Source organism: Apteryx mantelli, chromosome 1 (genome assembly GCF_036417845.1).
Source record: "Apteryx mantelli isolate bAptMan1 chromosome 1, bAptMan1.hap1, whole genome shotgun sequence".
NCBI classification, from domain to species: Eukaryota; Metazoa; Chordata; class Aves; order Apterygiformes; family Apterygidae; genus Apteryx; species Apteryx mantelli.
This window is the reverse complement of record NC_089978.1, coordinates 197,976,824-197,990,214: the sequence shown is the minus strand read 5'-3', so window position 1 is coordinate 197,990,214 and position 13,391 is coordinate 197,976,824. Positions and strand designations below refer to the sequence as shown.

The 13,391-nt window shown below is 42.8% G+C and overlaps 1 protein-coding gene across 1 annotated transcript; it reads right to left on the bottom strand.

Annotated features, from left to right (window-relative positions):
* Positions 1 to 443: 443 nt before the first annotated feature.
* On the bottom strand, positions 444 to 12,888 carry LOC106495911 (hyaluronidase-1-like). Its single transcript, XM_013956473.1, has 3 exons — positions 11,971 to 12,888; positions 1,916 to 2,005; positions 444 to 872 (listed from the first exon to the last, which is right to left on the bottom strand). Exons 1-3 carry the CDS (start codon positions 12,886 to 12,888, stop codon positions 444 to 446), a joined length of 1,437 nt encoding a protein of 478 aa, XP_013811927.1.
* Between the last annotated feature and the right edge of the window lie 503 nt (positions 12,889 to 13,391).

Sequence of the window (13,391 nt, the reverse complement as noted above, 5' to 3'; positions counted from 1 at the left end):
TTCATTTCAGCAGGAGCTGTAGTGAACGGACTGGGATGCCTGGTCCACATGAAAAATCTCCTCATCACCATGTGTTAAGTCATCCAGCCCTGAAACAAAGAGGATCTGGGTCCTTTTTTAAGTTTGTACATAGATGAGTCCTTATACAGCTTTATTCAACTTTTTTTACTCAGGCAAAACTCCCACTGTAGCAGCAGAAGGTTTATTTGTTTAAGGCATAAGTAAAAACTGAGCTAGCAGTAAAGGAGCTGTTCCAAAAATAGCAGGGGTGCTTTAAAAATACACTTAATATCTGGAGCAATTCCAGAAGGACTGGGACCATGAACAAAACAGAATAAAATTATTTAATCAGTAATACTATTTCCCTTTGTAATATAAACTTTCTAAAGAATATAAGTTTTAGTGGCACCATCTCTGATTTCGTTGCACTACTTCAGAAAAATTTAGTGTGCAGTACAAAGGAGAAGAAGCTGCATGGCTCCTAAGAGGAAGATATAAAGCTTCTGTTTTCTTGACCTGCTGAACACAAAGTGAACCCAGCGCTCCATTAGCCTTTGGTCAGGCAGTTCACAAAATATTCCTGTCCAGCCTTGGTAACACTGACACATGAATCGCTGCCTCATGGCTTCTGTATTTTTCAGGCTCAGTTTTCCAGTCACCTGGAATCTTGGGCCCATCTCAGAGTGATGGACTTGAATCTTAAAATTATTGGGTGACAAATGGAGGTAAGCAGAGGAGCCACTGTTTTTGCGGATACATCTTCCGTTCTTCTTGCACAGGACTTTGCTACAGAGTTTGGCTGCAGAAGTCACATTAATGACATAATGCCCTAAGGGGCCGTCAATGTAACGTTTCACAGTTGAACAGCTTTCCTATAAAAAATAAAAGACTGTGACAAATTACTCAGTAGCTAACATTATGGCCAAATTCCATATGTTTCATAAAATACTAGTATAAAACTGTTTGGAGCTAAAGTAAGATACTGAGATAATTCTTGTTGGATTTACATATTGGAGTAATCTATTGGTTTAAGTGAGATTATTTCCATGTGTAAGATTAGCAAAATATTAACTTTTATTATATTCTCTATTTCGGTGCTTAGTAGCAATACACAGTGTTTTAGAGTGAATTGAGGGAAGGCGGTGTGTCCTAGTAAACAGAAAGAGAGTTTGTATGTTAATCTAAGACTAACTAGTTTCTTATGTAGAGATTTCTGGTAGCTGTTGAAAAGGAGCAATGTGCCACAGTTAGGCTTTAAAGCACATATTGATTCATAGCTTTGATCCCAAACACTCTAACTCCTTCAATTTATTAGCAGCTGCATCTTTTTCAGAAACTGGCATAGAAGTTGTTGCAACTGTGGCTAAAAAGCTCTGAAATCCTCTGGCTGTTGCTCTAGTTCAGGTTTTCTTCTTCCTGTGCTGAAGTAGGTGGTGCTTTGCCAGAGACTTCAGCAGGAGGACGACAGACTGCATCAAAAGCAGAGAGGGCACGAAAGCCCCTTCCAGGCTCAGGCATGATGCTCTTCCCACAAGGGTGAAGCGTAAGCCAGCCTGCCATGCCTCCTATGAAAACACACACTACCTGATTTAAAAATACGCTTAATGTCTGGAGCAATTCCAGCAGTACTGGGATACCTTGCCCCCTCCATCACTTACAGATGGATTATTTATGAACACCTGAGGAGAGGAAGAGGAGAAAGCAGGCTTTTTCTTGTAGTGACATTATTCTCCATCTGTCATTTCAACACAGTTTCCACTAATGACTAGGTAGAGCACCCCCTAACTCGCCAAACTCCATTTTTTCTGCTCTGCAAGAATGAGACTTTTGGGCCTAACTAAAGCACAGAACTGGCTGGTGGTAGAGAAGAACTGTTGAGGGTATTCCTAAATAATAATAAACCAACATCACTTACCTTTGAACTGGCATATTGCATACTCCCCCAAAGAACAACTCCAGCTGCTCCCAAGGCAGCACTCTCACCGATAGTATTCACCAGATCAGTCTGAAAAAGGAGAAGGCCAAAAATAGACATCAGAAAACCACAGATATAAAAATAAAAAAGCTTTAGGATCCAGGCATCCAGGCACTGTTTTTTTGTTTTTTTGTTTTTTTTCCTGGAGGAAACACTGGTCCTTGCAGTATAGTCTTCACAATAAAAGCACTCTTCAGATTACAGTTCTTCTGTCAAGAGGCTTGCATAGGTCTTTGTTCATGAGCAGGACTACTACTAATAAAAACATTACAGTTTACTCACAAGGGCTCTTTCCAGACAAACTGGAGAAGTAAGAATGGAATGGTGAGACTGTGCCCTGCCGGAACACCCGGAAAAAGCGGCGGGTGATTGTTGTGGGGGACTCCCTGCTGCAGGGGACGGAGGCATCTATCTGCCGACCTGACCTCATGTCTAGAGAGGTTTGTGGCCTGCCGGGGGCTCGTGTGAGAGATGTCAGGCAAAGACTGCCAAGGCTCGTCCACGCTTCAGACTATTACCCACTGCTGCTCTTCCATGTGGGCGCCAATGACACCAAGGGCAAACTGGAGACCATCAAGCAGGATTTCAGAGCTCTGGGGATGGTGGTCAAGGGTCTGGGAGCCCAGGTCATCTTCTCCTCAATCCTGCCAGTGAGGGGGATGGATGAGAGGAGGAGGAGATGGACTTTCCAGGTTAACGACTGGCTGCGCCGCTGGTGTTGGCAACAGGGTTTTGGTTTCTACGACCATGGGACCCTGTTTGAAGATCGACAACTGATGGCGAGAGATGGGATCCACCTCACGAGGCGGGGCACGCGGGTCTTTGCCAACAGGTTGGCCAACCTGGTAAGGAGGGCTTTAAACTAGGTATGATGGGGGAAGGGGAGAGTTATAGTGACAGGGTAGTTGGCAAAAGACTGCTCAAGTCGGGATGCCTCCAGCAGGTGAATGCAGCCAGGGAAGTACACATGGGATGTGGCTATGGAGGACCCTCTTTTACCCCTCCTGGGAAACCTGCATGCTCGATCACCTCCCTGAAATGCCTGTACACCAATGCACGCAGCATGGGGAACAAACAGGAAGAACTAGAGATGTGTGTGCGGTCGCAGGGCCATGATCTCATTGCCATTACAGAGACATGGTGGGATAGCTCACATGACTGGAATGCTGTCATGGATGGCTATGTGCTTTTTAGGAAAGACAGGCCAGGAAAGCGAGGTGGTGGAGTTGCTCTTTATGTGAGAGAGCAACTGGAATGTATGGAGCTGTGCCTAGGGGTGGATGAAGAGCAAGTCGAGAGCTTATGGGTAAGGATTAAAGGGCAGGCTAACAGAGGTGACACTGTTGTGGGTGTTTACTACAGGCCACCTGATCAGGAAGAGGAAGTCGATGAGGCCTTCTACAGACAGCTGGAAGTAGCCTCACAATCCCAGGCCCTGGTTCTCATGGGGGACTTCAGCCACCCCGATATCTGCTGGAAAGACAACACAGCTAGGCACAAACAGTCCTGGAGGTTCCTGCAGAGCATTGGTGACAACTTCTTGACACAGGTGGTGGAGGAGCCAACAAGGAGAGGTGTGCTGCAGGACCTCGTACTAACAAAAAAAGAAGGACTGGTGGAAGATGTGAAGGTTGGGGGCTGCCTTGGCTGCAGTGACCATGAGATGGTGGAGTTCAGGATCCTGCGAGGAGGCAGCAGGGCACCAAGTAGGATCGCAACCCTGGACTTCAGGAGAGCAAACTTTGGCCTCTTCAGGGACCTACTTGGAGGAATCCCATGGGTGAGGGCCCTAGAAGGAAGGGACGTTCAAGAGAGCTGGTTAATATTCAAACATCACCTCCTCCAGGCTCAAGAGCGGTGCATCCCTATGAGTAGGAAGTCAAGCAAAGGAGGCAGGAGACCTGCATGGATGAGCAAGGAGCTCCTGGCAAAACTCAAGCAGAAGAAGGAAGTATACAGAAAGTGGAAAGGGGGACAGGCCACTTGGGAGGAATATAGGAATGTTGTCAGAGTATGCAGGGATGCAACGAGGAAGGCTAAGGCCCATTTGGAATTAAATCTGGCGAGAGATGTCAAGGACAGCAAGAAGGGCTTCTTCAAATACATCAGCAGTAAGAGGAAGACTAGGGAAAATGTGGGCCCTTTGCTGAATGGGGTGGGTGCCCTGGTGACGAAGGATGCAGAGAAGGCAGAGTTACTGAATGCCTTCTTTGCTTCAGTCTTTACTGCTCAGGCCAGCCCTCAGGAACCCCAGACCCTGGAGGCAAGAGAGAAAGTCTGGAGAGAGGAAGACTTTCCCTTGGTCGAGGAGGAGTGGGTTAGAGATCATTTAAGCAAACTTGACACCCACAAATCCATGGGCCCTGATGGGATGCACCCACGAGTGCTGAGGGAGCTGGCGGACATTATTGCTAAGCCACTCTCCATCATCTTTGAAAAGTCATGGAGAACAGGAGAGGTGCCCGAGGACTGGAAGAAAGCCAATGTCACCCCAGTCTTCAAAAAGGGCAAGAAGGAGGACCCAGGGAACTACAGGCCAGTCAGCCTCACCTCCATCCCTGGAAAGGTGATGGAGCAGCTCATCCTGGAGGCCATCTCCAAGCATGTGGAGGACAAGAAGGTGATCAGGAGTAGTCAGCATGGCTTCACCAAGGGGAAATCATGCCTAACCAATCTGATAGCCTTCTATGATGGAATGACAGGCTGGGTAGATGAGGGGAGAGCAGTGGATGTTGTCTACCTAGACTTCAGCAAGGCTTTTGACACTGTCTCCCATAGCATCCTCATAGACAAGCTCAGGAAGTGTGGGCTGGATGAGTGGACAGTGAGGTGGATTGAGAACTGCCTGAATGGCAGAGCTCAGAGAGTTGTGATCAGTGGCACAGAGTCTAGTTGGAGGCCTGTAGCTAGCGGTGTCCCCCAGGGGTCAGTACTGGGTCCAGTCTTGTTCAACTTCTTCATCAATGACCTGGATGAAGGCACAGAGTGCACCCTCAGCGAGTTTGCTGACGATACAAAACTGGGAGGAGTGGCCGATACACCAGAGGGCTGTGCTGCCATTCAGAGAGACCTGGACAGGCTGGAGAGGTGGGCGGAGAGGAACCTCCTGAAGTTCAACAAAGGCAAGTGCAGGGTGCTGCACCTGGGGAGGAATAACCCCAGTCACCAGTACAGGTTGGGGGTTGACCTGCTGGAAAGCAGCTCTGCAGAGAAGGACCTGGGAGTGCTGGTGGACACCAAGTTAAGCATGAGGCAGCAATGTGCCCTTGTGGCCAAGAAGGCCAATGGTATCCTGGGCTGCATCAGGAAGAGTGTTGCCAGCAGGTCGAGGGAGGTGATTCTCCCCCTCTCCTCAGCCCTGGTGAGGCCACATCTGGAGTACTGCGTCCAGTTCTGGGCTCCCCAGTACAAGAGGGATGTGGCACTACTGGAGCAAGTCCAGCGAAGGGCTACAAAGATGATTAGGGGACTGGAGCATCTCTCTTATGAGGAAAGGCTGAGAGAGCTGGGCCTGTTTAGCCTGGAGAAGAGAAGGCTGAGAGGGGATCTTATCAATGTGTACAAGTATCTGAAGGGAGGGTGTCGAGAGGATGGGACCAGACTCTTTTCAGTGGTGCCCAGTGACAGGACACGAGGCAACGGGCACAAACTGAAACACAGACACTTCCATCTGAACATGAGGAAAAACTTTTTCACTGTGAGGGTGACAGAGCACTGGAACAGGTTGCCCAGAGAGGTGGTGGAGTCTCCTTCTCTGGAGATATTCAAAACACGCCTGGATGCAATCCTGTGCAATGTGCTCTAGGTGACCCTGCTTGAGCAGGGGGGTTGGACTAGGTGATCTCCAGAGGTCCCTTCCAACCTCAGTGATTCTGTGATTCTGTGATTCTGTGAATACTGCATCAGGAGAAATGCAATTAAATCTTATAGATTTAATATAGAGGAAGGATCTTCAAGTCTTACATCTAAAACCAATCCTACCCACAATAAATGATTAATAAGTAGCTCCTGATCATTTTTTGTAATGACAAATTCTGTAATTTTTCTTAATTGTATGAAGAACCAGCAAATTTCCTTAAAAAGTTAGTCTTTGATACAGTCTTGTCATCCCTTCTTAGGAGAAAACAATCCAAATGACCAACCAAATTACGAGAGTATGGCGGTCAGAGAAATTCAGATTAATAGAGTGGATGGACTATTTTCTTACTATTCTGTATTATTAATAAATAATTTATTTCAGTGTGTAAGTGTGCCTGTTGATTTACTGATGCGGAATAAGAATTCCTGTTCCTGAAACATTTATGGTTGAAGAGAAATAAAAGAAGGCATAAATAAATATGTTGGGAAAGGGAGATTGTGCTGAAGGGTTGAAGACAATTACAGAGAAGTCACAATGAGCAGTGATTTTGACCTTTAACTGAAGGTGAGACAAAATATTGTAGGAAAACCTACAGAAGTTGTACAGAGTAGAGCTTGCCTACTGGTTCTTAGTGTAGGGTTTAGTGTTACAAACAATAATTGGTTTCACCTGAAGTTCACATTGCTGCTGATCATCCAAGCAGTCTTTGAAAGAATGTTATTACTCTTAAAAGTATATAGTTCAGTGCCCTATAAAAGTATATAGTTCAGTGTCCTTATAAAAGGACCTGCTGCAGGTGTTATTTTCATGTGGGAGAGGATCTTTTTTTCCTCACAGGATTTAATTTGGTAGGAAAAAGAAAAAAAAAAGTATGAATTAAAGATCAAAATATCAAATGTTAAGAGAATGTGAAATATAACCTGACTTCTTAGTAAAGAGTGATCCCAAACCCTTTTCATCTGCAAAGCACTTTATAAAGATTATCCATATACAAAGACTGGGCTGTGATTCTAGCTGTGCACTAGCACAGTTCAGATCTCATTAACAAATTAATGAAACTTTTTCAGTCATAAAAACTAAAGAATCAATAGATATTTTGCATCATTGACTGAACTAAGATCTGGGAAACACAAAATAAAGATTTTGTAAGTGATATGCTTTAGCAGTTAAAGTGCTTGACCAGAAGTCAGTACAAGAGGCAATGGGCAGAACAAGATACAATGGGCACAAACTGAAACACAGGAAATTCCACTTGAACACAAGAAAACACTTTTTCACTATGAGGGTGGCTGAACATTGGAACAGATTACCCAAAGAAGTTGTGGAGTCTCCATCCTTGGATATATTCAAAAACCGACTAGACATTGTCCTGGGCAACCTGCTCTAGCTGACCCTTCTTGAACAGGAAGTTGAACCAGGTGATCTCCAGAGGTCCCTTCCAACCCCAACTATTCTGTGATTCTGTTATCCCGTAAAATCCAGGCTCTATGCCCTCACCTTCCACAACTTCCTTTTGTTACTTGGAGAAATTGTTCAGATCCAGATCCATAAAGGTGATTCCAAAAGAATTTTGGCACTTCATATATGATTTATATGGAATTAAGATATTTAGATCCAAGAGCATATCCTTAAAGTTACTCTAATTCTCCATATGTGTAAATTCCATAGGCAGAGTGATATTTTCACAACTGAAATTTCCTAACCACCTAAGCTTCCATTTTTGTGCACATCTAGAATCATTCCCTTGTCAATACTGAGAAACTCAGCATCTTTCTCACACTAACACCAGGATCAAAAACTTAGCATTTGATTGGAAGGCACATTTCTCTAGGGGTGCTCAAAGGATACCCATTGCATCTGCCCAGGTGTTGGATGCTGCAGAAAACAGCAACTCCCTTCCAAAAAATTATATGGAATTTCATTTAAACACTCTCCCTCCTCTTTAAATTTCCTCTTCTCTTGTTCGTTAATATAAAGGTCTAGTGGTGAAAATCCTCACGCAGAGGAAGAATTAGAAAGATATAGGCTGTATTTTCCTCTCTTCTCCTGTGCTTCAGATATATGTCATCTCCCAGTATGTGGGGGTTATCTTCACCATGAGGCTAAGGCAGCCCTTAGAGAAGTGCCTTTTTTCTTTCAGATGCCATTTCACTCTGCACCATATAATGAAAGATTCAAAGGAGAGCAAGAGAAACAAGTGTGAACCGAACTCTAAAGTTTATAATTAATTCAGCTTAGTAATTAGGGAACTTGCCTGCAAGGAAGGAAATCAGATTTTTGCCTGTCATTTCTAGGCATAGTTATGTCTTTTACTGAATGACTGACTCACATTAAGTGTCTCAAAAACCTTTAGCCCGGAAGGGCTCTTCCCTAAATAGCCTATGACCATGAGGTTGTACCATCTCATTCACTTATTCTCTTATACTCTCATTCTTTTTGGTCCAGTAATTCCCTAATCCTTTTCTGATGTCCAACACAGGCTGAAAAGGGGAAAAGGAATACTCCCCCTTGTCTTCCACCTGTACACCAATATACCTGAATAACCACTAGTGAGTAGGACATTTTTAAGCAAATGACAGACCTGGATTTCAGCTTCAACAGTCTGAGAGGAGAACTGAACTGAGAGCTCCTGCAGCAGAGATCAGTGCTCTGATCACTAGACTATTGCATAAAAAGGAAGTTACCACCACCACTCTTTTCTGCCACAGTCATGGTTAAAACTAAAAGTATCACTTTTGGATTTTTTGAAAAAAAGAAAAAAAAAGAAACATAAGTGCCTCTCATAACTGCTGAGAGATGCAACTTGGAAGCAGAGACAGAGAGGTACCTCCCTGAAGCCCTGAGTAAGCTCCAAGAGAGGCCTCAGACACATGTGAAACTTTTGCAATGATCCTGCCTTCAGGGCTGAACCTAGAGTCTTCCTCACAGACTACAGCTTGGCACTAGCAGGGGGAGCACTGGCATGGCTCTTCCATATAAATGTAAGTAGACAAACAGATGGACTGTTAAGCAGGTATTCTTGGCCTCTGCTTCTAATCCCTGTGGAGTCATATGCAGGAAATATGAGTTTATAAAAAATGTAGACATCATTTTAAATATGGCCATACTGGCATTTTTCTGGGTGAGAAATCCTGTTTCACTCTTTGTATCAGATCCTCTGGCATGCATGTTACATGCCTGTGCTAAAGAGACAAATTTCTGGGTCAGCTGCCACCCAGGTGTTTGGTATTTGTATGAGTGATAAACATTTCAGTAAAGCCTGTTCCCTACTGATGTTAATTCTTGTTCCAGCTTTTCAGGGCAGTGTGCAACAACCAAAGATCCTCAAGAGTATTCTGGGCTATTTCCTAGCAGGCAGCTGACTTGACACACAGAAGGAGGCTCTATCTCCCATCAATGCTTCTCCATATTTTGGTCAGCCAAGTAACTGCACTGTATACTAAAAAAATAGGAGGTGAGCTAAGCTGTTCCAGTTTATGGGTATGAGGGGAAACAGAACAGTCAGTCCAAGTCACATGTTGCAGAAAAGGAAAAGAATTATTTCTGTAATCTTTCCTTCACATTTGGAACAGTCATTAGTTTCAGACATGCTTTTTCTTTATACAGGAATGCTAGTGCAAGCCTAGTTTGGTTGCAGGGAATGGCCTTTGTATACATGCACACCCTGGCTTCAGAGAAGACTATCTGTATGTGAGTGAAAGAAGTTGGTATCCATTATTCATCATTTGTTAGTTGTCATCTTGCTTTATTAATGACTTCAGTCATCTAGTCAGGAAGCACAGATGCTTCTGTGCAACTTACCCCTCCCATGTAGTTAATAATGAATTGTTAAGGAAGATAGTTTCTAAATATTCTACAGACAGCAAACTGCTTATGCTCATTTTTAACAGATACAGAAATCATTCATAGTGATTGGGATCCCAATTCACTATTTATAAATGGTTTAGATGAATTTTTCAGATACCTTGTGAACAACTCCCCTGATTTCCAAGTGCAGTCAGGGTAAAAGGTAGAGCAGACATAGCCATTGCATGAGTTTTGGGCCTATGCCTTTTGTCTTTCTGTAGGTGTGCTAGCTAGACCTGTGTCTCTCCCTCAATGACTCTGACTCACAACCACTGTTTCAATTTCTTTTCTTCCACTGTGATATTTGCTGCATCTTTCATGTCGTATACATAAGGGCTTCATACAAGGCTTGAATGTGTCAGCAGTTATTGCTATTAGACCAGAATGGCATAACTCTTGCACAGCTCAGGGGAACAGGAGAGCAGTTCTCCTGTCCCAGTCCATGTCAGAGCTCAAATGGCTATTAACCCGGTATCCCAGTTTTTCCATGATTATTTAGCTTGGATGCCATTGCACTTCACTGGCACCTTTTCATGTCTTGTTCATGCAAATTGTTTCCAGAGCTCGGAGGTTTCATACCTCATTTGTAGGTTTGTGAGCTTCCCTTGGGGGCATCTCGTGGTTCAAATGGGAAACTCCAGTCTAGTCTACAAATCTGACTGCACAAAAGCATACTTAAAATATCTTCATGGCTTCATGGCTATGAAAGAAAACAGGAACATTAATTTCCTGATAACTGCTATTTAAAGTATTCTCAAGTACAACCCTACAAGTTTCTGGCAGCTCCCAAGCTGTTCTCACAGACTATATGTATACTCTGGAGACACAGCAAGCTCTGTCTCCATGACTGCCTGCAGAACTGGGTACTGTGCCTTATTAGAAAATATGTATTGGAGCATAACCCAAGGATGATTTTCTGGCTGTGCATGGATCTCCCCTGCTGGTGAGTTGTAAAGTGATCTTTAAGGCATGCAAAAGTAAATGGCTATACACAATTGAAAAACTTACGAGGAATATCATTTCAAATTGCCACTGTACTTTTCAGAAAATTGCTTAAGGTAAAACTGTAACATTACATCACCACAGATTTTGAACTTTTGCACAATTTGTAACAGTTTTCATAGCTTTCAATAACATTCATGGTATTTTTATACTAATTAAGGGGCTGACATATTATGAAGAACATATTATTTTAGCCTACATCTTCAGACTACTGATTTATGTCATGGCCTTCTGTTTTGAGTTCTTAAACAAAGGCACCTTGGGTGAAATCCTGTCTGCACTGACACCAGTGGCTCCCCTTGCCTTCAATGCAATCTGGCTTTGCCTACTTGTACATGGTTTCTGAGGCAGCTGGGACCTGCAGTTTCCTTTCCCTTCCCACATCACACAGAAAACAGCTGCAAAGAGTCCCCAGGCACGAAAAATGAGGCATACCATTTGATTCCAGGGAGCAGTTTGAAACATTTCACAGGTTGGCAGAGATCCACCACGACACCCCTATTCCCATCTCCAGGCTGAAGCAGTTTGTGGACTGCTGAAATGAATCTGGACCTTCTTTCTTTACCTCTTCTCTCCCATTTTCTGTTTAGTTTAGGATTTGTATGAATATAGCTTGACCACCAATATTGTGGCCACTGTATATGTACTGTACTCTATCACTGGTTGAAAGAACATTCTATCATTCAAAAACTTGGTTTCCTAATTTAAAAGATTCCAAGGTGTTAGCACTAAATGTTGGATCATGAAGATATTTGAATGTGTTGTACCTCTGAAAAACTAGATGGCCAATGCTCACCATGCAGGAGTTAGGCGCTCCAGGCCAGACTAGTTTATTTGATTAGTTCATTTCTATACTGAATGAATTTCCCTTTGGAGAAGGAAACAAAAAAGCCTGGAGGATCTTTTCTCATTAAAGTTTATCTTTCCATTATACTAATCAGTTTCAAACTTCACAAAAATTTGTCAGCTTCATTCCACAAGCTGTCTTAAAGATTAAAATATTGGAATGAATTACTTAAGGAAACAATTTATTTGCACTTTCTTTCTAAATTATCTTCATTAAAAATATACAATGCTACTCTACAGAAATAGATCAAAACACTGTAGGATTAACTATTGAAAGGTGTAGTGTTTTATACTGTGACTGTAGTACTTCCTTTTAGAGGGATTGTTTTACATATGAAATACAAATGCATAAATGCTTCTATACAAGGAAAATTTTTAGAAAGTACTTTTTCTAAGAGGCTGTCTCTAACCTCTAGATTTATAAAGAAGTCTGTCCACTTACCTCAGTTAAAACATGAAAAGTATAGGCATAAAATGGTCTGGAGTAAACAAAAACAGGCAAAACATAGTCTTTTCTAGCAATTGAGGCAATATGTATTGCCTCTTTAACCCGATAGTGAACAAATTTTAGTGCATTTGGACTCGATTTCAATATATAATCCAGATATATAGAAGGGTAGAGAGCAGTACTTTCCTTCCACAGCCAAAGCAGGAGGTCATTGCGGGAAGATTCAATGGCTGGGCATTTTCCTGTGTACGTTTCTGGGTGTTCTTTGTAATCATAATTGTAGCAGTCTGGGTGAAGATAGTAACCCCACAAACCGTTTGGTCTCATATGTTCAGCCAGAAGGATAGTGTTGTTCATAAAGCTCTTGCCAGCTTTTTCAAATTCCTCTTTAGCTACTTTCCTAATTTTGTCCTCTGACCACTGAGGGTGCCGTCTCCTAACCATCTCAAGAGATTTATTTCTATAAATGGTTTTATTGCCCCAGTTCCTATCCCACTGGGGTCTCCAGTTTTCCCAGTCAATGACTGCAAGTTCTTGGAATTTCTTCATGGGTATGGAATAGTCAATGTCGGACTTTGCTTTATTAAGGTATTTTGTAAGACTTTCATTTTGTGGCACACCTCCATTCACAGGATCTCCATTATCCGAGTAATAGGGATAGTATCCCAAATGAGTGTGATAAAAGATTGTCACATTCGATCCACACAAAGTTTCATTGGTGTTTGATGCAATGTCAAAAACACTGAGATCCAGGTCTACCTTATACTGCAGCCTGCACTGTTCAGTGGGTGCGTTCCAGACAACAATGAAAGGCTTGTGGAGAAGCAGAGGGGCCTTTGCCTGCTTCAGTAATTGGCCACAGACCATAGTAAGCAACACTGAAATTACTGTCCATTTGACCCAGACATCCATGGTATGTTGTTTTCTGGGATATTGTTATAATGTTTCCTGAAAACAAAAACAAGAGAAGACATTTTAGAAGGACAGTAGCCACCTTGGAGGCAGAAAAGATGACAAAGGGATGTCTTATAGTTTGATTTTCTTTTGTTAACATTACACTCAGTGCAAATGGAAAAAAGTACCAAACTGTGACCTTGGAAAAACTAAGTCTAATCTCAAACGCTTTCCAAGACTTTTTGATAGACTTCACTGTCTGGAAGTATGTTCTGATGTTCCCTTTTTTTTGCTTTCCACTTCTCCCAGACACCTCACACATTTGCTTCAGACCTTTCCCTTACGCTTATTTGCTCCTTGATGTCTACATGAAATGAGTTAATAACAGAATAACTCAAAAGAACAGTATAAAAAAGAGCATGATGCTTATTTCAAATTTCACCTTCCAAGAATGTTCTGCTATGGTCTGTCTTGTTCAGGATATTACCACTGTGAGGCTGAGGTCTTCTTTATTATCTGTA

Excerpts from the sequence above, each read along its gene's own strand:
- LOC106495911 (XM_013956473.1), bottom strand. The coding sequence starts at position 12,888 with ATGGATGTCTGGGTCAAATGGACAGTAATTTCAGTGTTGCTTACTATG. Across the intron at positions 2,006-11,970 it reads CTTTTCATGTTTTAACTGAG|ACTGATCTGGTGAATACTAT; the intron begins GTAAGTGGACAG and ends CTCCTTTTTCAG. Across the intron at positions 873-1,915 it reads TGCAATATGCCAGTTCAAAG|GAAAGCTGTTCAACTGTGAA; the intron begins GTAAGTGATGTT and ends TATTTTTTATAG.